This window comes from Cervus elaphus, chromosome 11 (genome assembly GCF_910594005.1).
Source record: "Cervus elaphus chromosome 11, mCerEla1.1, whole genome shotgun sequence".
Taxonomy (NCBI): Eukaryota; Metazoa; Chordata; class Mammalia; order Artiodactyla; family Cervidae; genus Cervus; species Cervus elaphus.
Window position 1 is genome coordinate 31,521,697 of NC_057825.1, and position 24,401 is coordinate 31,546,097.

General features: G+C 37.7%; 1 protein-coding gene across 11 annotated transcripts in view; it reads left to right on the plus strand.

The window, feature by feature from the left end:
* The window catches only part of NCOA1 (nuclear receptor coactivator 1), a 204,812-nt gene extending 181,050 nt beyond the window's left edge, over positions 1 to 23,762 (plus strand). For 8 of the 11 annotated variants that reach the window (XM_043917315.1, XM_043917317.1, XM_043917311.1 and 5 more), the window contains 4 exons: positions 7,125 to 7,296; positions 12,805 to 12,988; positions 17,549 to 17,638; positions 21,391 to 23,762. In XM_043917315.1, the coding sequence (XP_043773250.1) occupies positions 7,125 to 7,296; positions 12,805 to 12,988; positions 17,549 to 17,638; positions 21,391 to 21,561 (617 nt within the window). In that variant the 3' untranslated portion in view covers positions 21,562 to 23,762. Of the gene's footprint in view, positions 1 to 7,124; positions 7,297 to 12,804; positions 12,989 to 17,548; positions 17,639 to 21,248; positions 21,306 to 21,390 lie in introns of all 11 variants that reach the window. The other 3 variants (XM_043917320.1, XM_043917319.1, XM_043917318.1) reach the window with 3 other exon arrangements.
* The last annotated feature ends 639 nt before the right edge of the window (positions 23,763 to 24,401 follow it).

The following is a 24,401-nucleotide window of genomic DNA, read 5'->3' on the forward strand; positions in this document are numbered from 1 at the left end:
TTTAAAAAATAAGGTATTTAACTGTACTTCTCAAGAAACTAAAAATAAAAATACCATGTGACCCAGCAGTTCCACTACTGGGTATCTATTATCTGGAAAAAAAGAAAACACTAATTTGAAAAGATACATGCACTCCAATGTTCATAGCAACTTTATTTTCAATAGCCAAGATATTGAAACAACCTAAATTTCCATCAATAAATGAATGGATGAAGAGGACATGGTATATGTATACAGTGGAATACTACTAGGCCATAAAAAATATAATGAAATTTTACCATTTGCAACATGAATGGGTTTGGGAGGATATTTTGCTAAGTGAAGTAAGTCAGACAGAGAAAGACAAATATTGTGTGATATATCAATTACATGTGGAATCTAAAAAAATAAAACAAATTAGTGAATATAATAAGAACAACAATGACAAAACCAGATATATATGTAGAAACCATTAGTGGTTACCAGTGGGGAGAAGGAAGGAGGAAGGGGCAAGTTAGGGGCAAGGCAAAAGCTACTATGTATAAAATAAGACAAGGACATCTTGTACATCACAGGGAATTTAGTCAATATTTTATCATGATTATAAATATATAACCTTTTAAAATTGTGAATCCTGTGTTGTACACCTGAAACTTATGTAGTATTATACAACTATACTTCAATTAAAAATTAACTAATTAAACAAAACAGTAGTTCTGTAAATTTTCAGTTATGCTCTTTAATGCTTCATCTCTGGAAAGCCAAGAAAGGAGGACTTCTATCCTGCTCCTGTTTCTTTTTTTTTTTAAATATTTATTTGGCTGCACTGGGTCTTAGTTACAGCATGCAGGATCTAGTTCCCTGGCCAGGGATCAAACCCAGGGCCCCTGAAGTGGGTGCACAGAGTCTTAGCTGCCGGGCCACCAGGGAAGTCCCCTGCTCCTATTTCTTGACAAAGCCACCTGGAAAGGTGGTGATCCAAAACCCCTTTTCCTTTGAAGCTGACACGATTTCCCTCAGGGTTGTGGATTGTGTCTTTGATCTCTTGCAAATTGTATATAGAACACAGTGATCGAGATAATGAGTGGGTGAACTTCCTTCTTCTCCAGGCAGTGTAACCAGAGGTGGTCTACCCATTGTAAGTGCTCTATCTGGTACCTGGATTTTTCTTCCAGTCGACTTTTGATTGACAAAAAATGCTTTTCACAAAATAAGATTTAAAACAAAAATAGTTAGTATTTGTACTACAAACAAACCCCAGAAGCTAGGTACAGTGGAGAGAGGAACAGTTTGTTTGATCCATTTGCATTTTGAAATGAAATGGCAGAGCTTTCAGGTCTTCCATAGAAAAAACAAAAGCACAGAGGAAAAGTTTTTTTATTTTTCTGGAGAGCATAAAAACATTTAAAGGTACAATATTTTAAATATTTTCTATTGCTCTAAGTTATAAACTTTCTCTAAGGTGATTAGCAAGCTGGTAGAAAGCTTCAAGACCAGGTTTTATGTTGGTATAAGTTCAAGTTCTGGAGAAATTTTAACCCTTTCAAATCAAGCCTTCTCCAAAAACAGAAAAACAAAAACCACGTTTTTCTAAATAAAGTTTTATTGGAACACAGCCATGCTCATTAGTTTACATATTGTCTGTAGCTGACTTCACACATTAGAGTTAAGTAGTTCTTACAGAAATGTTATGACCTGCAAAACTGAAAATCTTTACTATCTGAGCCCTTTGCAGAAAAAGTTTGCAGACCCCTGTGTTAATCAATGATAGTAAAACCAAAGGATGAATAAATTAGTTTTGCTTTAGTCCTTTGTCTTGGCATCTTTCAACTTAATGTTTATTGTTGTTTAGTTGCTAAGTCATGCCTGACTCTTTTGCGACCCCATGAATTGTAGCCTGCCAGGCTCCTCCGTCCATGGGATTTCCCAGGCAAGAATGGGTTGCCGTTTCCTTCTCCAGGGAATCTTCCTGACCCAGGGACAAACCCATGTCTCCTGCATTGACAGGCACGTTCTTTACAACTGAGCCACAAGGGAATCCCATAGCCTAATATAGGCCCAGCGTAAATGAAGGAACGCAGGTGATAATAATGACAGAGCATACTTTCTTTTATTTCTGAAAACAGAAAATTTTTCTAGACTATTGTGCCATAAGGATGAGTACATAAGAACAGGATTAGAAATTTAAAATTTATTATCTACTGTGGTAATATCCAAAGGGAATATAAGGGAAATTTAAAAAGAAACTTTTGTACCTATTTCATGGATTCTTTAGAGCCAATCCAGAGCTCCCTTTTCTGTGAACTATAGTAAACGTGCTACTTGCACTCACTCCTAGTGACCTCATCTACTCCTGTGACTTCAGTGACTTCTTTATGCCAATGACTGTATCTCTAAACCAAATCCCTCAGCTCATGTGTACTGCTGCCTGCTGGACAGACATACTTGAAATTTCCACCAGGACCCAAACTTGACCAGAGCTAGATGCATCAGCTCCATTTCCCCTTCACTCCATGTCCCCATGTTCCACCTTAACAAACCTCTCAAGTTTCAAGAAAGAATACATACCTTGCTCTCTCTTCTAGACTTTTGTGTATCCTCTCTGTAAAACATCCTTCCCTCACCTGGCTCACTCCTGTTCCTCCCTCCCCTCAGAGGTATCTCCTCTAGGAAACCCTCCCTGACACTCCCAATCATAAGCTTTCACCACCCTGTCTTATAGCCACTTGTTTATCAGCTGCCTTTGTTTTTAAACAGCTCACACTTCCTTGAGTGAGCTAAGTGTGACCTTTGAAATCTTGGTTTCTCAGGTGCTTAGCACAGTGGTCTGGTAGGGAAAGCAGATGCTCAGTGAGTCTTTCAAGGGAAAAATAAATCCTAATTCTAGTTGCTGCTGCCAGATGGCTGTGGTGCTGTTTACGCTCCAGCAGGGAGACTTAACACAATCAAAGATAGAATTGTAGAATTTTTAAACTAGAAGGAACAAGATGTCTGGTCCAGGAAATCCACAGTCCAGTGTAGTAACAGAACTGGGACCAGAACTCTACCCCTCCAATTTTATTATTCACTGGACTGGTTCTTTCTACTAAAACTAGGTCATCTGATAAGGAAAACATGGGCAGTTAGAATGTGAAATGAGGCCAGAAAAAAAAAAAATGTCAAAAAGCTTGCTAATGTACTTAGTCTTATTTATTGTTTATCTTTGATCCCACAGAATAATATTCACAATATGTTAAGCATCTCTCCCCTCACATATATATTTTTCCTGAAATTATTTTATCATAAATAAAATTAAAAATGCATCAGGAACAGATAAATATTTTTTAAGGATCATAACTAGAATAGTTAAAATTTAAAATGTAGAATTAATCAGACAGTCAATATAAAGATGAAGATGATGGGTGTGAAAAACCCACCCTCTAGAGTCATAAATGAAAAGAATAATTCTCTATATATTCTAAGTCAAGAATTATTTACCAGAGATTAAATTATATCTAGAAGAAGCAACAAGGAAAAAATATGTAGCTTTATTTATATAAATTTTACCAAGAAGACAAGTAGCTAAACATTTAGTGAAAGAAAAAATTCAGAAAGTCCAAAGTTGACTAAACTTTCACAGAAAATTTAAAACTTTTTTTTAATTGTAGCCTCTAAAAAGCAACAGTGAATAAAGTAACTACATCTCTGGCCAGATTAACCAAACAAAGAGAGAAGTCTTTGTATTAATAATGACAGAACACAAAATATTATACAGGAACCTATAATTATGTTTACAAGGAGACATTTAAGGGCATAGAAACATACTTATGGTATAATGATAAGGGAAAGAAGCAGTCCACAAAGTTATGCAAGACTTCATAGAGGAAGATTTGATTGAATTATACTAAATTATGGGTAATCACATTATGATATTCTTTTTTCCTGCACCTTTATAACTTTCTCTACCTCATTAGTATTTAACTATGAAATATTTGGTCAGGAAAAAAAGAAAAAAGCACAAAGTGCTAATGTAACAGAAAACATAAGAAGCAGCTCGTTTTTTCTTTTTTAAATTGTTGTCAGCTTCCACTTTTGGTCATGGAGTAATAGGGACGAGATTTACTCTTCCCTCTGAAACAAACCAAAAATTTAACAATAGTTGTAGAAATTGTCCAGGCTCTGCTGTAGGAAGGGGAGATCCAACAGAAGCCAGTCGTTTCCCATAGTTGAGGTAGTGGCATTTAGAGTCTGGGAAAGCCAAGGCAGCTAGAGTAAAACAGTACCCCAGAGAAGAGAGCCACAAAGAGAGAGAACCATGGGGATGTACAGATGATCCTGCTCAGGTCTTAAGTTGAGAACTGATCAGTGTTGGTGTGTGTGTACACAAATCAAGGCCAGGGAAGACCACCCAAAAAGAACTGAAGGAACATCTTCAGAGTTCACACAGGGCCAGTTCCTCTTTCCACCAACCAGAATAGAAAACCTCAAAATTCATGACTGTCAAATAAAATGCTCAGAAATGTTTGTACCTCAGTAGCAGGGCAAAATAAGCACCAGACTAAACTTTGCTCTTATCGCTTTAGGCCCAGTACCCAAAAGAATTAAAACTGTTACCATGTAACCTACCCATGGCCCAGACAAAGTTAAAAAATTTAAGTTTAAAGGATTTTTTTAAATCTAGCACCTAACAAGGCAAAATTCACAAACCCTGGAAGCTGATTTTTTTTTAAATTATCAGGCGTGCAAAGATACAGGAAAATAAAACCAATAACAAGAAGAAAAATTAGTCATCAAAACCAACCCAGAAATTACACAGGTGACAGAATTAAAAGTTATAAATTATACATTCTGTATGTTCATGAATCTAGAGGAAGTCTTAAACGTGTTAACTAAAGGTATGAAACATATAATTAAAACCAAAATCAAACTTCTAGAGATAAAAACTACAGTGTGTGAGATGAAAAATATACTGGACAGGATAGCAGCAGATAGACATTATAAAAGAAAAAGTTAGTGAACTTGAAGGTATAACAATGGAAAACTATACATAGTGAAATCAGAGAGGAAAAAAAATTGAAAAGATAATAATTTGCTCTAAATTGATCTTATAATTACACTGTCTTTATCTGAATATCAACATGTTTTTTTGAGAAACTGACAAGCTTCTGCTAAAATTTATGTGGAAATGTAAAGGACCTAGAGTAGCCAAGACAGTTTTGCAAATTCAGAACAAAGTTGGATGACTACCAGTTTCAAAAGTTATTATAAAGATACAACAATCAAGACAGTGTAGTATTAGAACGAGTATAGACATACAGATCAGAAGAAGAAGAGGGCTGCAGAGGGTGAGATGGTTAGATCACATTACTGACTCAATGGACATGAATTTGAGAACACTTCAGGAGTTAGTGAAGGACAGGGAAGCCTGGTGTGCTGCAGTCCATGGGGTCACAAAGAGCTGTACACGACTTAGCGACTGAACAACAAGAAACATATAGATTACTATAACAGAATAAAAAGTCCAGTTATAAACCTTTACTTTTATGGTCAGTTGATTTTCAACAGTTATATCAATGGCTGCTAATGAACACTATCCTGAATAAAAAGGAACAAACTACTGCTTGATGCCACAGAATGGTTGAACCTCAGAAACATTAATACTGAGTGAAAGATGCCAGGTATAAAAGACCTCAGGTATATGAATGGTTTCCAGTGAAAGGCAAATCTGTAGGGACAGAAAGCAGATCAGTAGTTGCCTGAGGCTAGAGGTGGGTATGGGCATTCACCACAAACAAGCACAGGGAAACTTAAGATGTGATAAAAATGTCTAAGCTGGATGGTGGTGATAGTTGTACAACTCTATAATTTTACTAAAACTCATTGACTTATGCAATTCAATAGGTGAATTTGATGCTATATAGATTGTGTATGTGTGTGCTTAGCCGCTCAGTCTTGTCCAACTCTTTGCAACCCCATGGACTGTAACCTGCCAGGCTCCTCTGTCTATGGGGATTCTCTAAGCAAGAATACTAGAATGGGTTGCCATGCCTTCCTTCAGGGGATCTTCCCAACCCAGGGATCGAACCCAGGTCTCCCACATTGCAGGTGGATTCTTTACCAACTGAGCCACCAGGGAGGCCCAAGAAGACTGGAGTGGGTAGCCTATCCCTTCTCCAGGGGATCATCCCAACCCAGGAATCGAACCGGGGTCTCCTGCATTGCAGGCAGATTCTTTACCAGCTGAGCTACCAGGAAAGCCCACTAAATAGATTACATCTCAGTAAAGCTTGGGGAAAAACAAAAAGAGGGAAGGGAAGAAGAGCCCATAAAGACAACTGAGGAGAAGGAGATAACAAAACTTTCTCACTTTTCATTTCATACATGGGTTTTTCTTACCTTTTTCCTCTTCAACTTATTTTTTAAGCTTTTAAAATATTTTTTATTGATATATAATTGACATAGCATTGTATTAGTTTCAGGTGTACAACATGATGATTTGATATTTATGTGTGTTGCAAAATGATCACCACACTAAGTCCAGTTAACATCCATTACTGTACATAGTTACAGATTTTTTTCTCATGATGAAAACTTCCAAGATCCACTCTCCTAGCTACTTTCAGATATACATTACAGTATTATTAACTATAGTCACTATACTATACGTTACATCCCCAGGACTTAGTCATTTTTTTCTTCCAGTTCGAGATATAAGTGATAACAGAACACTGTGAGTTTAAGGTGTACAGCGTAATGATTTGACTTACATATGTCATGAGATGTTTATCAAAATTTAGTGAACATCTGCCATAGCCTTTCTACTTACTTTTTATTACAAAAGAAATCTTTTATGTGTGCTCAGATTTGTTTCTGATACTTAAAAATTCATGTAGTCAGAAAAGAACAGAAAAGAAAATCATGTGTAATCATGGTACCCAGATCAATATCTTAGTGAATGGAAATGTTCTTCCAAGTCTCTTTTACGTGTGTATTTATCTTATTTGTGCTAAAATTTCCTGTTTTGTTCTTGAGAGACTAAAATCTTTCCCATACTTTGTTGAACAGGCTGTTTCTACCTATGTTATGACAGATCCTTCTGGATTGTTTTTTATGATGTTGATAAATGTATAGTGTATTCACGTAAATTAATTTGTGTCAATTTGTAGGAATGGTTCCCCAAGGTGAGGCCAACTTTGCTCCATCTCTAAGCCCTGGGAGCTCCATGGTGCCGATGCCAATCCCTCCTCCTCAGAGCTCCCTGCTTCAGCAGACTCCGCCCACTTCTGGCTACCAGTCACCAGACATGAAGGCCTGGCAGCAAGGAGCAATGGGAAACAAGTAAGGGGGCAGCTTTTGTATATGAGCATCCTGATACTCACAGCACGTAAGAACAGATACGCCTTCAAAATCCAAATAGAAGATATAATAAGCTAATAAGTTTCTTTCCATTTGCAGTTTCAAAGAACTGAATTTTATGTTGAAAAATAGCATCTTTTAAGTCCTTTAAGTTTAAAGTAAATTTTAAGCAAATACGTATGTTTTTAGTACAGAAAACTACTGTAGTGGCCCCAGACCTTTTTGTCCCACTTTCCAGTGCATCTAAAGAATGCACTCAACTCCTGTGAGAAACAGAGCTTCCCTGGGACAGAGGTAGGAGTGAGTACTTTTTAAAAAATCAGTCTTTGTAAAAACCCTTAAAATCTAAAGCAAGAATGGCAAGATGTTAGAGTTCACTAGAGCTGAATAGTGGGCACGTGAGTTTCACTCTTGGTATGTTTGAAAGATTTCATAGCAACAGCAAAGGTTTTAAGTCTTCTAAGGTCATTCTGCCTTATCTGGCTTTTTGAATCTCTAGATTTTCAGTGGCCTCATTTTACCCATTTTACTTAGAATTATCTTACTAAAGTCATTTTCCTCCCAAATTGTGTCTGCTAAACTTTTCACACATCACTTGAGTTTTATAAGGGTTTTAATTTGGGTGTGTCTTGGTTCTAAATGACAGGGAAGCTGTTTGATCTGACAACATAATAAGTAAGGTAATTAATGTTGAAAACTTAAGACCATATTCTCTCAAAGTTCATTAAAAGGTGAGGGAGGAAACTTCCTGTTAGAGAACTGTGTAGCTCTCGGTGAGGACTGGTGTCAGCTAGGTAGAAATAGAACTGTCTGTGTGATGTGCAAGAACTTAGTCTCCTAGGGTATTCTAATCCCAGCTTCTTGAACTCACTTTAGGTTCCATGGCCCATCATTATAATTACTCCCTAACAGGCATTCTCAGCCCTCTTGCCCAGCTCTCCCTCCGTTGCAGTTATGCCTAGCAAAATGTTCCCTAACGGAATCTAACTAAACGCTTGCTCCATACCTACGCCTGATTGTTTAAATGTGCCTTGAGGAAAAAAAATGCAGTAATGGTGACAGATCTGCTCACCTTCGCAGTTAAATTCCTTATTGAATCTGTCAGGCTTTCATCCCAATCATTCCACCCAAAGTATTCTTATCAAAGTCCCTACTGTCCTTTACAGTGCCAAATGCAATGAGCATTGATAGCACTTGACATATTCACACACTTACTTTATCTTGAAGCTCTTTCTTCATTTGGTTTGTGAAACAGCTTTCTCTCTTGAGAAAGGTGACTCTCCTCCTAACTCTCAGTCTCTTCTGCTGGCTCTTCCTCATCTCTCGGACCTCCGTTTTAGGGCTTCAGAGCTCATTCTAGGACCTCTTCCTCATATCTACTTCCTCCCTTGATTATATCTTCCAATCTTACTGATAATGCATACCTATCTCTATGTTTATGATTCCAAGATTTAGGACTCTAGCCCAGATTTCTGTCCTAAACACCATACCATATATACAGCAGCCTAATGGACAGCTCCACTTACAAGTCTAATAGACATCTCAAACTTAATGTGACAATAACTAAAGTAATATTCTTCTCCAAACCTGCTCGACTCATACTTTTTTCACATCTCAGTAAACAGCTCCATTCTTCCAGATATTTAGAAGATAACCTTTTTTCTTTCTCTCACATTCCACATCCATCAGCAAATCACATCAGCTTCTTAGCAGCTCTCACTCTTTACCTGTCCCACTTGTACACTTTAGCGCAAGCCAGCATCATCCTTTTTCTGGACCAGTGCAGTGACCTCCTGTCTTCCTGCTTCCACCCTTGCTCCACTACAGTTTCGTCTGCACATTGTGATGCTTTTAAAACATGAGGCAAGATAAGAGTCCTTTACTCAAAACATGCCAGCTTATTCAAAATACAACACAGGGCCTGTGACACCCTGCATAATCTTGCTCCTGGGTACCTCTCTGGCCTCATCTGTATTCTCATCATTACTCTGCTGTAGTGGCTTCTATTTATTCTTCTGTTCCTCAGATATGCCAAGTACATTGCATACTCAGGCCTTTGCATTTTTAAATCCCTCTGCTGGAATCTTCTTCTCTCAGTAGCCACATGGTTTTCTCTCTCGTGCTTCAAGTCTCACCTTATTAGACATAGATACTGAATGTCACCATTTTAGACTTCCCTTACCATCATTTCTAAACGCCATTTCCCACTCTTTGGTCCCTCCATTTCCTTCTTTATATCTCTTTATTATGCTTAACATCTGACATATTGTGTATTAGTCTCTTTATGGTATGTCTCCTCCAACTGAACTATAAATCTCAGAAGAGCAAGGACTTTGTTTCTGTTTACTTCTGTATGCCCATCCTTTAAGACACATGAGCACTTAATATACATCCATTGAAGAAATGAGTGCAGAGATTCCCTGTTCCTCAATCATATTTTGGGTTCACATTCAAATACAGACTTGAGTTTTTGTTGTACTTTAGCTGTTTCTGTGAACTTTGACTTTCTCAAATCATTTGAGAAAGAAAATAGTTAACACTTTTCAAACATTCATACTTGCTTATTTAGTTCATGTATAAAAGCTTATTAGTCAACACAGGCAGCATATAGTTTGTGATCACTCACTGTCTCTTTTGCATAGTACAAGATACCACAAGAAACTGGGGAAAACTGCCCTTGTTGTCAGTTTACCTAGAGTGTAGTAACGGGAGTAGGTCAGAGAGAAATAAAACATGAAACAAAAACTCACTAAGCAGAATGATGTGATACAGTTTGGAGAGAGTATAACTAACATGAGTCTTTTTATCTCTGGTGTCAAGAGAAACAAAGGGTTAAACAAACCTATTTGTCCAGGCACTAGGGCAGTGTTTCCCTGTAACTCTAGTTATAAAGGAGAGTCTCAGGCCTTATTAGCATTTTAAAGGCAAAGGCCTGTGGTTTAACCCTTTGTTTCTCAAACTTATTTGACCCGGAACACTCCTCCCTGTTTGTTAACACCTGTAATATCTATGGCACTTACTTTAGCCTGACTTTGTCATCTCTCCCCTCACCGCCACCCCCCCCCCCGCCCCCCACGATTTAGGGGCTACCAAATACCTGGTGCTAGCTTAAGGAAACTGTGGTAACTGCCATGAGGCCAGTCAGGGATTAGGTGAGGGGAAGGGGTCCTCCATGCATTGGGCCTAAGATGCCAGTGAACCCCACAATCCATTCCAGGCCATGTAACAGTGATTAATGCTGCGAAAGGGCTTGGTCTTCTTTCTATGAGGGAAGAACCCAAAATGGAACTATTAGCAGGCTTGGTTTGAAAGAACTTAAGCTAATATATAGTCCCAAATAGAAATTTGAAAAGAAATTAAGTCCTAAACCTTTTTCACTAAGTATGACATCATTGCAGTCCTTGAAGCTTCTGCATGCATTAACTTACATAGCTCTGCGCCTCCACAGTGGTGATTTATGTATCAGTTGACAAATGAGCACTGTCTAAGGCAGAAATGTTCTCATTAGAAAATGGGCAGTAGACTAATAGGTTTTTTTTTTCTCACCTTTAGCTGTGGGGACACTGTCTGACAAGCATACACACTGCAGACACTAATGGTCCACAGATGCATTATTGACCATTTCCTAGGCATATAATTTTCTTTGAGCATTTGTGTTTTATAATTACTTAGGGAAAATTCACTTCTTTTCTTCAGACATGATGAATAGGCTGTTTCTCAGCCTGTGAATTTCAGTATGATTACCTTAATTTACCGGAAGCTATAAATGTCAGTACATCCTGCTTTCCTCCAAAGAGCTAGCAAGGAATAGAAAAGCCATTGATGGAATCAATAATTTTTGAAATCAAATTCTTTAGAATTAACGTTACAACAGGTGGAATTTTGCAAGCAGCTTATTGTTTAAAAATTGATAGATAATCATAAAACATTTGGTGTTTTGTAGAACTTAGCAAAGACACACATAAAAATGCAAATTCATATTATTTTCCTTTAGATGTGTTTATCTGTATCACTATATCATTCAGATATAAAGTTTCAAATTCTGCTTACTTGGAGTTTATTCCGTACTCTTATGCCTACTAACAGAAACTAGTTTAACATTGAGATCCTTGTTGTAACAACAGTCCAGACCTTGGTGGTAAAGAAGGAAGTCTGTAAAACAGGCACTCTGAAAACCATAATTATTGCCCTTGTATCTTGTTTCCTAGAAAAGACATGAAGCTATCTTCAGACCTGAGAAGACCATTGAAGTCTTCAAAAGCATTTTGTTTTCCAAATAAAAATATCTGGTTATACACTTCTGATTTCCTCTTAGTTTATAGCATATTGAAAGAGGCCAGAAGCTGAAACCTTGAGAAGTGACAGTAAGCAGTAGGACACTGAATAAAGGCTTTCGAATTTTAATGTGCATTTAAGTTGTTAGAAATGCTTTTCCATACCTACCCCCAGAAAATATAATTCACTAGGATGGGGTAAGGCCTGAGAGTCTCAATTTTCAATGAAGACCAGGGAATTCTCTTGCAGATGGTCTCTGGACTACACTTCAAAAAACATTGGTATAGACGGAATGCGTGCGTGTCAAGTCGCTTCAGTCACATCTGACTCTTTGCAACCCTATGGACTGTAGCCTGCCAGTCTCCTCTGTCTGTGGGATTCTCAGGCAAGAATACCAGAATAGGTTGCCGTGGCCTTCTCCAGGGACTCTTCCTGACCCAGGGATCAAACCCTTGTCTCTCTGTCTCCTGCATTGACAGGCCCTTTACCACTGGTGTCACCTGGGAAGCCCCATAAATACAGTAAAATCTACCAATAAAAGCAATCTGAACTTTTACCAGTTGACAGCACTAATAGCCCATGTCCCCAATTATTCATTCATGAGATATTTACTGAGTGCCTGCTGCTGTGTGTCACTTGTTAACTAGAGACAAGGAATAAATGAAACAAAATACCATTACTCCCCTCAAGTTTTAAGTCTAAGGATATATACCCAATCACAGTATAAGAATGCTACCTTTGAATCATTCATTCCTTTGTTAATTTATTCAGTGAATAGTTATTGAAGATTAATACATATGCAAGGGACTTTGCTGAAAAAGGATGTTCTCTGTTTAAGAAGATAAAATAATGTAATAAATTTTAGAATGATTTTGATGATTAAATTGGTAAACTTCAATTATCCTCAAGATTTACTTAAGTGGAAAACTCTCTTGGTTATTCAGATAATTGAAGCTTAACAGCTTTGATACTGGGCCAGATAATTGTATCAAAATGAGGTCTTTTTAGTTATTAAACCCCTTGGGTAGAGTTCAGAGTGCATCTGAATGGTTCTTAGTTTTTATATATTGTAATAATATAAAGTCTTACATATAAGTTAAGAATGTAAAATATTTCCTTTGGAATCCTGTATCTGATAATTTAGATAGAGTCCAGTCATATTATCCCCATCTTCATGATCGGTGGATGTAATTGAGATTCTTTTTGAGTTAACAGTGTATTCAGTCAAGCTATACAGAACCAGCCCACGCCTGCACAGCCAGGAGTGTACAACAATATGAGCATCACCGTGTCCATGGCAGGTGGAAACGCAAATGTTCAGAACATGAGCCCAATGATGGGTCAGATGCAGATGAGCTCTTTGCAGATGCCAGGAATGAACACCGTGTGCCCTGAGCAGGTAAGTGGCACAGCTGGCACACTTGCTACCCACACACACCCAGCTCTGTATCACACCACCCTGCAATTCATTATTCCAGAGAAAATCAGGTATGTTCATACTTGCCCAAAGTAACCAAACTTCTTTTTCTTTCCCTATCTTTTGATAATTACTATTTATTAAGATAATTTTGACAGGTCATGTAAAATTCAAGTCTCATGAGATTTTATTGTTTTAGGTTTATTATAAAATAATATATGTATAATACATTGATCGGAACTTATCCTTTCTATTCTGAACATATTTTCTTCATTTTTGCCTTTCAATTCAACAAACTCTGTACTTACTATATACAAAGTTAGCTCTGTGGGAAGACAGTATTAACAAGTTGGGAAGGTACAACCTGAGCGAAAGGTTAGTTGAATAATAGGATAAAACAGTTTTGTAGGAGATTTATTTTTGTCAGATTAGGAGTATATACAATTAACCACAGAGGGTTTAAAAGAAAAAGGGTCTGGTTAGGAAAGTCTTCATGGAAAATTTGCCTAAAGGAAGAAATAGAAAAGAATATTCAAGATGAAAAATCTAATGAATGTTAAGGGGATGTTTATATTATATTTAGAGCAGATTTATGTAGTAAACTTTTTAGGAGGTGTTGCAAGCCATCTAAACGTCCAGTTAATCTTGGAGCCTCCTAAAGATTTTTAAGGAGTGAATGACTAAATGCAAAGTGATATTTAAGAAGATCTTTGGGTAACTCTCTGTAATTACTATTCTATCAGCAACCACAAAGTAGACTATGGTGACTATGCTGTAATCATATAGCCATAATTTATAGCAAGTCATAAAAACATGTAAACACTAATTACCTTTTCTTTAGAATTCCTTTTTGATTTGAATTTTTTTTAAAAAAGTTCCCATTGTCCAGAGAAGTTAGCAGGGAAAAAAAACCCAACAACCTAGTGATGTTGTAACAGAATATAAGAATTAAATAGTATTGTTTCTTGTCCTTGTTATGTTGTTGTAGTTTGGTTTTTAGAATTATTTATTGTCTCTCGTATATTAAGACAAAGTAATAAAAAATATAATGAATTAGGGAAAGGAATATTACATTTAAAATGTATTTCTTAGACTACCCTGGTAAAAAATAAAATGTATTTCTTGTATAGTTGGGTCTTGCTTTTTTATTCATTTTGACAATCTTTGCCTTTTAACTGGAGTAGCTAGACCATTTATATTTAATGTGATTATTGATGTTGATATTGAAGATTTAAATTTCTCATCTTATTTGTTTTCTTTCTCCCATCTTGCCTTTTTTAGTGTAACTCCTTTGTTGCTTTATTGCTATAAATAATTCCTGTTGTTTTAGTAGTTGCTTTAGAGTTTATAGTGTACATCTTTGTCATCATCTGCCTTCAAATGCAGTTGTATCACCTCATATAAATACAAAAATCTCACAACAGTTTATTTCCATTTCTCCCTTCCTATGCTATTGTTGTCATACATATCGTGTCTGTCATGTCAGAACATTACCATATATATGTTATATACCCCACAATATGTTGTTAGTACTTTTTTACTTAAAAACTTTTAAACAATTATATTTTTTAAGGTTTAAGTAGGTAATTTTTATATTTCCTCATGTGGTTATTTCCAGTGTTCTTCATTTCTTGCTGTAGATCCAAATTTCCATCTGGTATTGTTTTCCTTCTACCAGAAGATCTTCATTTAACATTTTTTATAGTACAGGTCTGCTGGTGGAGAATTCTTTCAGCTTTCATGTGTCTGAAAAGATGTTGTTTCACCTTCATCTTTGAAAATTCTTTTCCCTGAATTCTAGGTTGGTAGTTTTCAATACTTTAAAGACATTGCTCTACTTTATTTCTGATGAGGTATCTGCTATCACTTTTATCTTTGTTCCTTTGGACATGATTGATGTTTTTCCCTTTCTAGGTGCTTCTAAGAGTTACTCTCTTCATCACTGGTTTTAGATAATTGGATTATGATATGCCTTAGTGTGATTTTAGTCATAGTTCTATGCTTGGGTTGGGGTTCAGTAATCTTCTTGATTCACAGGTATATAATTTTCATTAAATCTGGAAAAGTATTGGCCATTATTTCTTCAGCTATTTTTTTTTTCTGTCACCACCCCCCTCCTCTCCTTCAGAGACTTTAATTACACATATTGTAGGCCATCTGAAGTTACCCCACAGCTCACTGATTCTCTGGCTTTGGAGATTTTAAGGGAGTATGAGACCAGTCATTTTTTTTTTCTATGTGTTTCATTTTGGATAATTTGTATTGCTGTAATGTCAGATTAACTATTTTTTTCTTTTGCAATACCTGATCTGTCAATTGTATCTAGTGTATTTTTTATCTCAGACATTGCTATTTTCCTCTCTGGAAGTTCACTTTGAACCCCTTTCATATCTTCCATATCTCTAACATGTTCAGTCTTTCTGCTGTTTTCTTGAATATGTGGAATATGGTTATTATAACTGTTAATAGTCTTGCTTGTCATTTCTAGCATCTACATTATTTGGGAGTTGATTTCAGCTGACTGATTTTTTTCCGCTAAATTGTGGATCATTTTCTTGCTACTTTCTTTTTTTTTTTCCATTATGGTTTATCACAGTTTATTTAATATAATTTCCTATGCTATACAGTAAGACCTTGTTGTCTATCCATCCTATGTATAATAATTTGCATCTGCTAATCCCAAACTCCCATTCCTTCTCTCCCCTACCCCCTCACCCCCTTAGCAACCACAAATCTATTCTCTACCAATTTATGTTCCCACCAACAGTGCAAGAGGGTTCTCTTTCCTGTGCACACCCTCTTCATCATTTATTATCTGTAGACTTCTTAATGATGGCCATTCGGACCAGTGTGAGATGGTACTTCGTTGTAGTTGTGTTTTTTTTGTTGTTTTTTGGGGGGGGTTTGGCTGTGGTATGTGGCATGTAGAATCTTAGTTCCCTGATCAGGAATCAAACTTGTGCCCTCTGCAGTGGAAGAACAGAATCTTAACCACTGGACTGCCAGGGAAGTCCGCTCATTGTAGTTTTGATTTGCATTTTTCTAATCATCAGTATTGATGAACATCTTTTCATGTAGCTGTTGACCATCTGTATGTCTTCTTTGGAGAAATGTCTGTTTAGGTCTTCTGCCCATTTTTCGATTTGGTTGTTTGGTTTTTTGTTATTGACTTGTATAAGCTGTTTGTATATTCTGGAAATTAAGACTTTATCAGTTACATCATTGGCAGACATTTTTCTTCCAGTCTATAGATTGTCTTTTAATTTTGTTTATAGTTTCCTTTACTGTACAAAAGCTTATAATTTGATTAACTCCTGTTTGTTTATTTTTGCTTTTATTTCTATTACCTTGGAAGACTGACCTAAGAAAACATTGATATGATTATGTCAGAGTCTGCTACTTTGCACACCTGGTAATTTTTTATTGGATGCCAGACATGCGAATTTTACCTTGTTTATGTTTCTATAAATATTGAGATTTGTTTTGGAAAGTGGTTAAATTACCTGGAAATAAACAGTTTGAATTTTTTCAGGTCTTGCTCTTTTGTTTAGTAGAACTAGAACAATATTTAGTATAGGGTTAATTTTACCCTACCACTGCAGCAAAACCATTCTAGTAAACTACCTGATACTACCTGAATTATGATGTTTTTCACTCTAACTGGTGGGATCTGGACCTGTTCCCGACTCTGTGTGATCTTTGAGAATTATTCCATGTACATCTTTTCAGATGAATCTTTCCTCTGCTTTGGGTAGTTCCCTAAGATCCATTAATCATTAATGGATCCATTAATCAACTGATCAGTACTAAGCTGCAGACTTGAGGGGACTCTCTGCAGATCTTTGGGGTTTTCTCTCTGTGTAGTTCTCTCTCATCTGACATTCTGCCCTATGAATTCTAGCTATATCTTCTCATCTCAGTGAGACTGCCAGGCATTGTCTGGTTCTTTGTTCTCATACTGTCTTCAAATTCTCTTTAGGCAGTAGGCAAGGGTCGTGGTAGGACTCACCTCAATTGTTTCCCAATCCTTAGGAGCAACTTTCCTTCATTGCCTTTGTCCAAGGTCTTAAATGTGTTCATTTCATACATTTTTGTCCAATTTTTTAGTCAATTCAGGCAGAGGATAAATCTGATCCCTGTTACTGAATCTTGCCTGGCAATGGAAGTGTTTTGCTAATTAACTTTTGTGAGTGTTGAATTAACTTTTTATTAAAGTTATCATATATAAGAATATAAAGAAGAGTATACAACTAGATGAATTTTCATACACTGAACACACCTTTATAACTATCACCTACATCAAGAAGCAGAACATTACCAGCAGCACCCCACAGGTTCTCCCCTTACACACTCCCTTACATCTCTCTCTACTCCTACGAAGGGAACCACTGTCCTGACTTCTTACTGCACAGTAAATTGCAAAGCTTGTTATTCCTGCTCTCTTCCCATTACTTTTCTGTAGGGGGATTGTTCCTCATTGAGGAATTTGGTCTTCAACTTAAACAACTAGATTGTAATTTGGTCTTGTACTTTCTTTAATAGATAAATGATCCAGCACTGAGACACACAGGCCTCTACTGCAACCAGCTCTCATCCACTGACCTTCTCAAAACAGAAGCAGATGGAACCCAGGTCAGTAAGACAGTTCTAAGCCCACAGCTGTCAAATTTTGTCTAGATACACAGGGAACTGTATAGCATCATGGTTGAGAGCATGACCTTGAGAGTCAGAGCTGGCTGTGAGTCCTGGCTCTGCTCTTAGTCATGTCATCCTGGGCGGGTTAGGGAACTTGCCTGAGTTGCTGTGTAACCAGCAGAACTAACCTGCTCATAGGATTATGAGAGGGTTAAATGAGTTAAGCTTTCAGAATGTTTAATCAACATTAAATGTCAGGATAAGGGATCACAAATGGTGACCACTAATTGCTATTTGTAAGTAAACACAGTGCTAAAACTTGTGTGTAATCAAAATACCTCAAAAGAGCTCAATAAATTCAGACAAAACGAAATGCATATTGTGTACTCTGCCTCCTCTTAGAAGTTTGTTTCAGAACAATACAAATAACAGGGGTGGCCACTTTCCTATATTAACATAAATTAAGATTTTTAAAAAGTATATAGGCCTTATGCGAAGGTGGAGGAAACATGAACAAAGAAACATGAGACATGTTTGCTCTTTAGGTGAACTGTGGTAAGACGTGAGGAAAGAAAGCTTATGATTTGCCAGGCATTGTGTTAGGCACTGTGTGCTTCATCTCATGTAAGCATCACTATAACCCTATGAAGGGGTCAGTTTCCCTTTTTTCTCACACAGATGAAGAAACAGAACCTGAGGAGATTTGACTGTGTAATTTACAGAAAAGAAAGTGGCAGAGCTGAGGTTCAAACCCAGGTCTTTCTAACACCAAAGTTCGTGCTCTTTCTGCCATACCACTTAGGGCCTGATAAAACATACAGACATATGCACATGAATTATTACATAACCAAAGAAGGCGAACACAAATTGGTTACAAGTAACAAAACCCATAAGCATTCAAAGAAAGGAGACATTGTGGAGATGGTCAGAAGAGCATTTATATAGGAGATGGGACTGAACTGGGCCTTGAAGGACAGTCAGCAGGGCTAGTGAATAGAAAGGTATTGTGGGTTTTGGAGGCTGGGGAAGGAAAGCTTGAGCGTGAAAGTCCAGGGGATTGGAAGTTAGAGGGCACAGAGACAGGGAAACAGCGATATCAGCATAGTCCTGGGAACCCACATCCACTGAGAAGAAAGGGTTTGTGACAAGAATTCATAGGAACTGAAAGTGGGAAAGTAGGTTGGGGCAAATTTCCAAGGGCCTTGAATGCTAAACTCTAAGGGATTCAAATTCAGTCCTGCGAATGGAGCTTCATTCCTGAAGGGGAACAGTGATGGAAGACCTAGTTTAGACTTCATCTTAAGGGGGAGAAGGAGAGAGGAAGAGCACTGGGCAACCAGCTCTGAAAGAGGAAAACCAGTTAGGGAACTGTGTTCATAGTTGGAGCCTCAGGAAATAGGATCTGAGTCCTGTGTGCTGTGTGAAGAGAGGCTTTTGTGCTGGGGGAATTGAGGTCTTCATTCACTAGAAGTTTTTTAAAAGTCTCATACTTACAGAGACATATACTGGAGTAACTCAACAAATTACTTAAGACAAAACAACTGAGTTTCAAAGTTCCTAAGTCCTGGGACAGTATTTGAATTGAAGTAGAAACTGCATCAGAAGATCTCAAGAGGTTGGGACTCAGCTCTCACATTACCCCTCTCACCTGGCAAATCATAAGCTTTGTTTTCGTATTGCCTTGCCTGTCTGTGAAGGTATAGCAGTATCAGAAGTCTTCTGGGAGTTTGGTTTAATCTTTTCAATTTTTAAAAGTTCTAAATAGGTGATCTTTTTTTAATATAGCATTCTTTTTAAAGGAGCAGAATTTTCTCACCTTTGCTTTATCATGCCCTTATTAGTAATTTTTTTTTGAGTTTAGAGGCACAAACACCTTATGTATTTCATACGTTGAAACATAAACAAGATTCTGTGTTATTTTATTTTTAAACCAGCCATTGCCTAAACGCACTGTAGTTTGTGTTTATGTTGAGTCTCAGTAGCAAAATCATCTTTCTATAGTGGCTCATCGTGAAATCTCTTTGCTCTAATGTTTTTGTACTTGCCAGATGAAAGCTGGGGAGTGAGTTAGGTAGAAGTATAAAGGTAGTTGTACACAAAAGGAGAAAGGAGAGAAGGACTAGGGGAGGATTCAAGGCTCTCTGCATTCGGAGAGCTGGGATGGGGAAAAGGAGAGAACGGGAACACAGGGGAATTGTTAACACAGAGAGAGATGAAGGCCAAGGCTGGAGCTTTAGAGGGAAAAGAGTAGGAATGAGAAGTTCTACAGAGAACAAAGGTGGGTGGAGGGCACAGAGGCAGCCACAGAATAGACTCAGACAGAGAGCTGGTGTATGTTAGGTACGCAAGGGAGAGCCCCGAAAAAGAAGAGCCAAATGGGAACCTGTGGGAACAAGAAGCGAAGTTTGGGAAACTGGGGGAAAGAGGAGGATGAGGAGAGAAACGACACTAATGTAAATAGAGATTTAATTCATCAGACACTAAAGACACTCGGCTCAGGAATCATCAGCGTTATCCGGGAGAGTGGAGGAGAGGTGAAAGTGACTCAAGTGAATCGAGAGGAGAAAACAGCAGGCATTAGGCTGATGAAGACATTGGATAGTCGGGAGATTTGACAGTTGGTCTGTTAAGGTTGATAGAAAGCAGCTTTTATTCAATTAGGATAGAAAAGTTTTCAAAAATGCTAAGTATGATTGGCATGAAGTTAGTGATGAAAGACCTCCAAAAAATCTATCACTAATCTAAAATACTCCCTGAACCTATTAAATACACACAAGTTTGCCAACTGCGGAGACAGATAGATGCATTGGATGCCTTAGAAGCCATCCCCACTGTTGGTCTAGAACATTCACAAGTGTGATACTGGCCTCATCAGTTCTACAAACGACTTTCTAATAATAAGGCTGGTTGGTAAAGACTAACTCTGGCTTTGTTTCTCTGATAGAAAATGTTAAAACTGTGTAACCTTAGACTTTTTAAAGGAATACATGCATTATTACTGAAAGTACTAAGCGCTTATGGAAAAACCGGAATGAACTTTTTGGCCAACCTGATAGTTAAAGGGAAAATTCACACTGTTCTCAGCTAGTAGTTTAGTGTTATTTTCAGCTCATGCGTTTGGATGGACTATCAGGAAAAAATAAGTTAAGTATAAAATTGTTCTACTAATATTTTGCTGTAATTCTAAAGGTAATATGTAAAGGAGCTATGTAATAGTATATTAGATACTACACAAATCCTCTGGACATTAATTTTAGTAATACTCATGTCCTGTTACTGAGTTGTGGTGGTTTTTATTTTGCTAATACTGAGTTAAAGCCTTTAATTTTCTAACATCATAAAGATTTTTTTTACCCTCCTAAAGTCATCCATAGAATACTTTTATAACCAGTTTTCCAAATAATATACCTGTTTTTTAAACCCACCACTGGATACCCAGACTGAAACTGGGCTTTTCCCAATCTTGGCAATATTAGCAATGATGCTCATTTTCAGTATTGATGGCAACCCTGTAGGAGGCTTGACCATTCCAATTTTGATTTTATCTTTAAAGTGTGAACTTTCCAGAACCCTGAGCAAAATGAGTGCAGCGATTTTCTTTTTGTAGGACAAGAAGACAGAAGAGTTCTTCTCTGTGGTGACTACAGACTAGAGGAATGCTCTAGTGAGTTTCCACTTCAAGTAGTACCCACTCATAAGCCGGGGGGGCAGACCCTTCTGTCTAAACACATCTTTTATTTGTGTTCCAGCAGGTGCAACAGGTTCAGGTGTTTGCTGACGTCCAGTGTACAGTGAATCTGGTAGGCGGGGACCCTTACCTGAACCAGCCTGGTCCACTGGGAACTCAAAAACCCACGGCAGGACCACAGACCCCCCAGGCCCAGCAGAAGAGCCTCCTTCAGCAGCTACTGACTGAATAACCACTTTTAAAGGAATGTGAAATTTAAATAATAGACCTACAGAGATATACAAATATATTATATATTTTTCTGAGATTTTTGATATCTCAATCTGCAGCCATTCTTCAGGTCCTAGCATTTGGAGCAAAAAAAAAAAAGAAAAAAAAGAAAAAAGTTCACTTTTGTTGGGAGATTGAGAGATGTTTTTGTTTCTTTTTTGTAAAGGCCTTGGATATTGATAAAATAACAAGGCAGAACAGTTGGACAATCTCTCTCTTGAGCCAAATTTAATTATTCTTATTTTTGTAATCAGTCATTGGCTTCTTATCTGGATGAAGACTTTTGGAGGAGAACCAGAAGGACGAGTTCTAAGGGGAAGATGCAGCTCCACTTCAGCTGGCTCAGTCCCAACCCTGCCAGGGAAGAAGGGCCCAGTGGGGCTTGGCCTGCGTCCGTCCACCAAAGGCTGTCACACGTCTCTGAATCAACAGCCCTACCCTTCCCAACCAGGCAGCTTGTGTGTACAATCAGCTTCTTCTAGCAACTCTGTATCTGTTGGCTTCGAGAGAATATTTTGCCTCCACATATGTACCCCTTCTCCTTTTTTTAAAGATGGATTTAAACCAAGATGCCTCCAGGAATGAGGACGAAATGAGTGTATTCACAGAGGAATCCAAAAAAAAAAAAAAATACAATTTTGGGGGAAAATGCAATAATTTTTTGATGAGATGGGTGAAGGACAAGAAGTGAGTTATGTCAGTTATTGTAGATACAATTCTCTGATTTAAATCTGGAAGAAAAAAAAGGCAGCCTGTTCTTTCTGCTTTTATTGTATTAACAGCTGAGGTTAGCTAAAGTTATTTAAAATAAAATTAAATTTATGATTCAAGTAGCTTATTTTTCCCTTTAAATCTCACTGTAAATATATTTGATTTCCTGTAGAAATTGATTTTCTTCTGTTTAATTTTATGGTTTTTATTATCATACTCTTGATTTTTCTAAACTTCTGTGTGTGGAAATATAACATTGATTGACTTGCAGTTACCTTTGGCTAGTAATATTTCATTATTTTAATAACCATGACACCACGTATGGATTTACTTTGGGTTTCAAATCAAAATGTCACTGCCAGAAAGAGCTGTTCCAGACGAGACTAGCGCCTCCTGCCCCGGCGTGTCCCTGGGATCAGCTGACTTGAGAGTGGTGCAAGGAATTCTCACCAGAAGTGCACAGACCACTTGTACAGAGAAAAAAGTAATACTCAAAGGAAAAATCTTCTTTTTTTTTTTTTTAGATTGACTTTGGGAATTTGAATTCTCATCAGTGCAAATATAAATCTCTCTATCCTGCTCCGAGGCTAATTGGTACCACATCTTCCCTTTGTGTCTTGTCACTCTACCATGTCTTGTCTCATCCTGGCCTCAGAGTCAAGGACCCAGTGAACTGACTTTCTAGTTCTCGAAGTTCCAACTGAAAGGCCAGGAAAGCCTGAGAAAGGGATTGTGGAAGAAGCAAAGGTAGACCCCCTGTCCCTCGCCTTTACTGCCCGCCCCGGGCCTGTGAACGATGACAACATCTGACATTGTGCACCAGCTACCTCTGCTTCCATGGCAGAGAAAAGGCCATAAGAACTAACAATGGAAGAGGAGCACGGACTCAGACATCAAGGAAGAAGCCATTTTCCCAGGTCCTCTTTTCTGCATCTCATCACCCTTAGTTACAAGTAACATTGAACAGCATCTATTTAGAACCTATACCGAATAAAAAGATTGATGGAAGGGCTCAAGTGGGTAGCAACTGTGAAACAGAAACAGGACACTCAGTTACAAACATTCTTTTAGTTTTTCAGAAAAATGCATCCCTGATTTCATTCATTCCCAGCTTGAAAGCCCAGCCATATTACTCTATTCCCTCTCAAACTGTTCTAGGAGGTCATTTCTGTTTTGTTTGTGATACTTAGACGTGCAGACTTCAGGAAGTTCACCTTTAACTTCAGCATTCCAGATGAAGTTTCCTGACTCAGTGCTTTTTGCATAAGGAACTTTAAAAAAAAAAAAACGGTAAGGAAAATTGGAGATGCTAACATCCTCCCCCATCCCAACTGCACCTTAAAGTATGCATGTCACCTTCAAGGTTTTATAATTGCACTGTTTGTTTTATGTATGTACAGATTAAAATTATTGCTACATTTGAGGAAAATAAAATTGCTTGCTTCTATGTAATTCCTGTCATTCCACAGGAAATTCACTTTTCCAGGTACTGAATCGATGAGTTGCCTCTTCTTTTACAGGGAGGAAAAGAAGCCTACATCGTGCAGAAATTGTCAAAACCCAAATGACTAATGATAATTAAAGGATAATAACAAAGGATCCCTGAAGCCAAAGCTCCTCAGAGTCACCCTAATACGAACCAGCCCAAGGAAATTTGAGAAGGTCTCAGTGATAGGAGGCTGTGAGGAAGTTCTAACTCTGGCCACTTGTCTGATGATTAAACGCTGTGGTCCTGCTGTTTCTTGACCCAGGAAATCAGGTCCAGGCAGCACTGCTTGGCCACGAGATAATCTCCTTCTCACAGTCATTGGTGTTTACAGACAGACATTTTTTATTACACAGATGTTGAAGCTTACTTGAGGCTCCTTCTTGGCAATGCATTTTATGAAAATCAGGCCCTATTTCTTGTTTGTGTGTTTTTAAGGCAACCAGATCTACCAGCACTTGGCCACCCAGAGCCAGTGGGGTAAGGAGGGTGAGCAAATGTGATTTTAGAGGGAAGAGAGGGGGTCTGTCACACACATACTCTCAGACATAACCACACACCGATTTTGTAGCTGTTGTCTGAAGTCATACTTTTGGGGGAGCAAA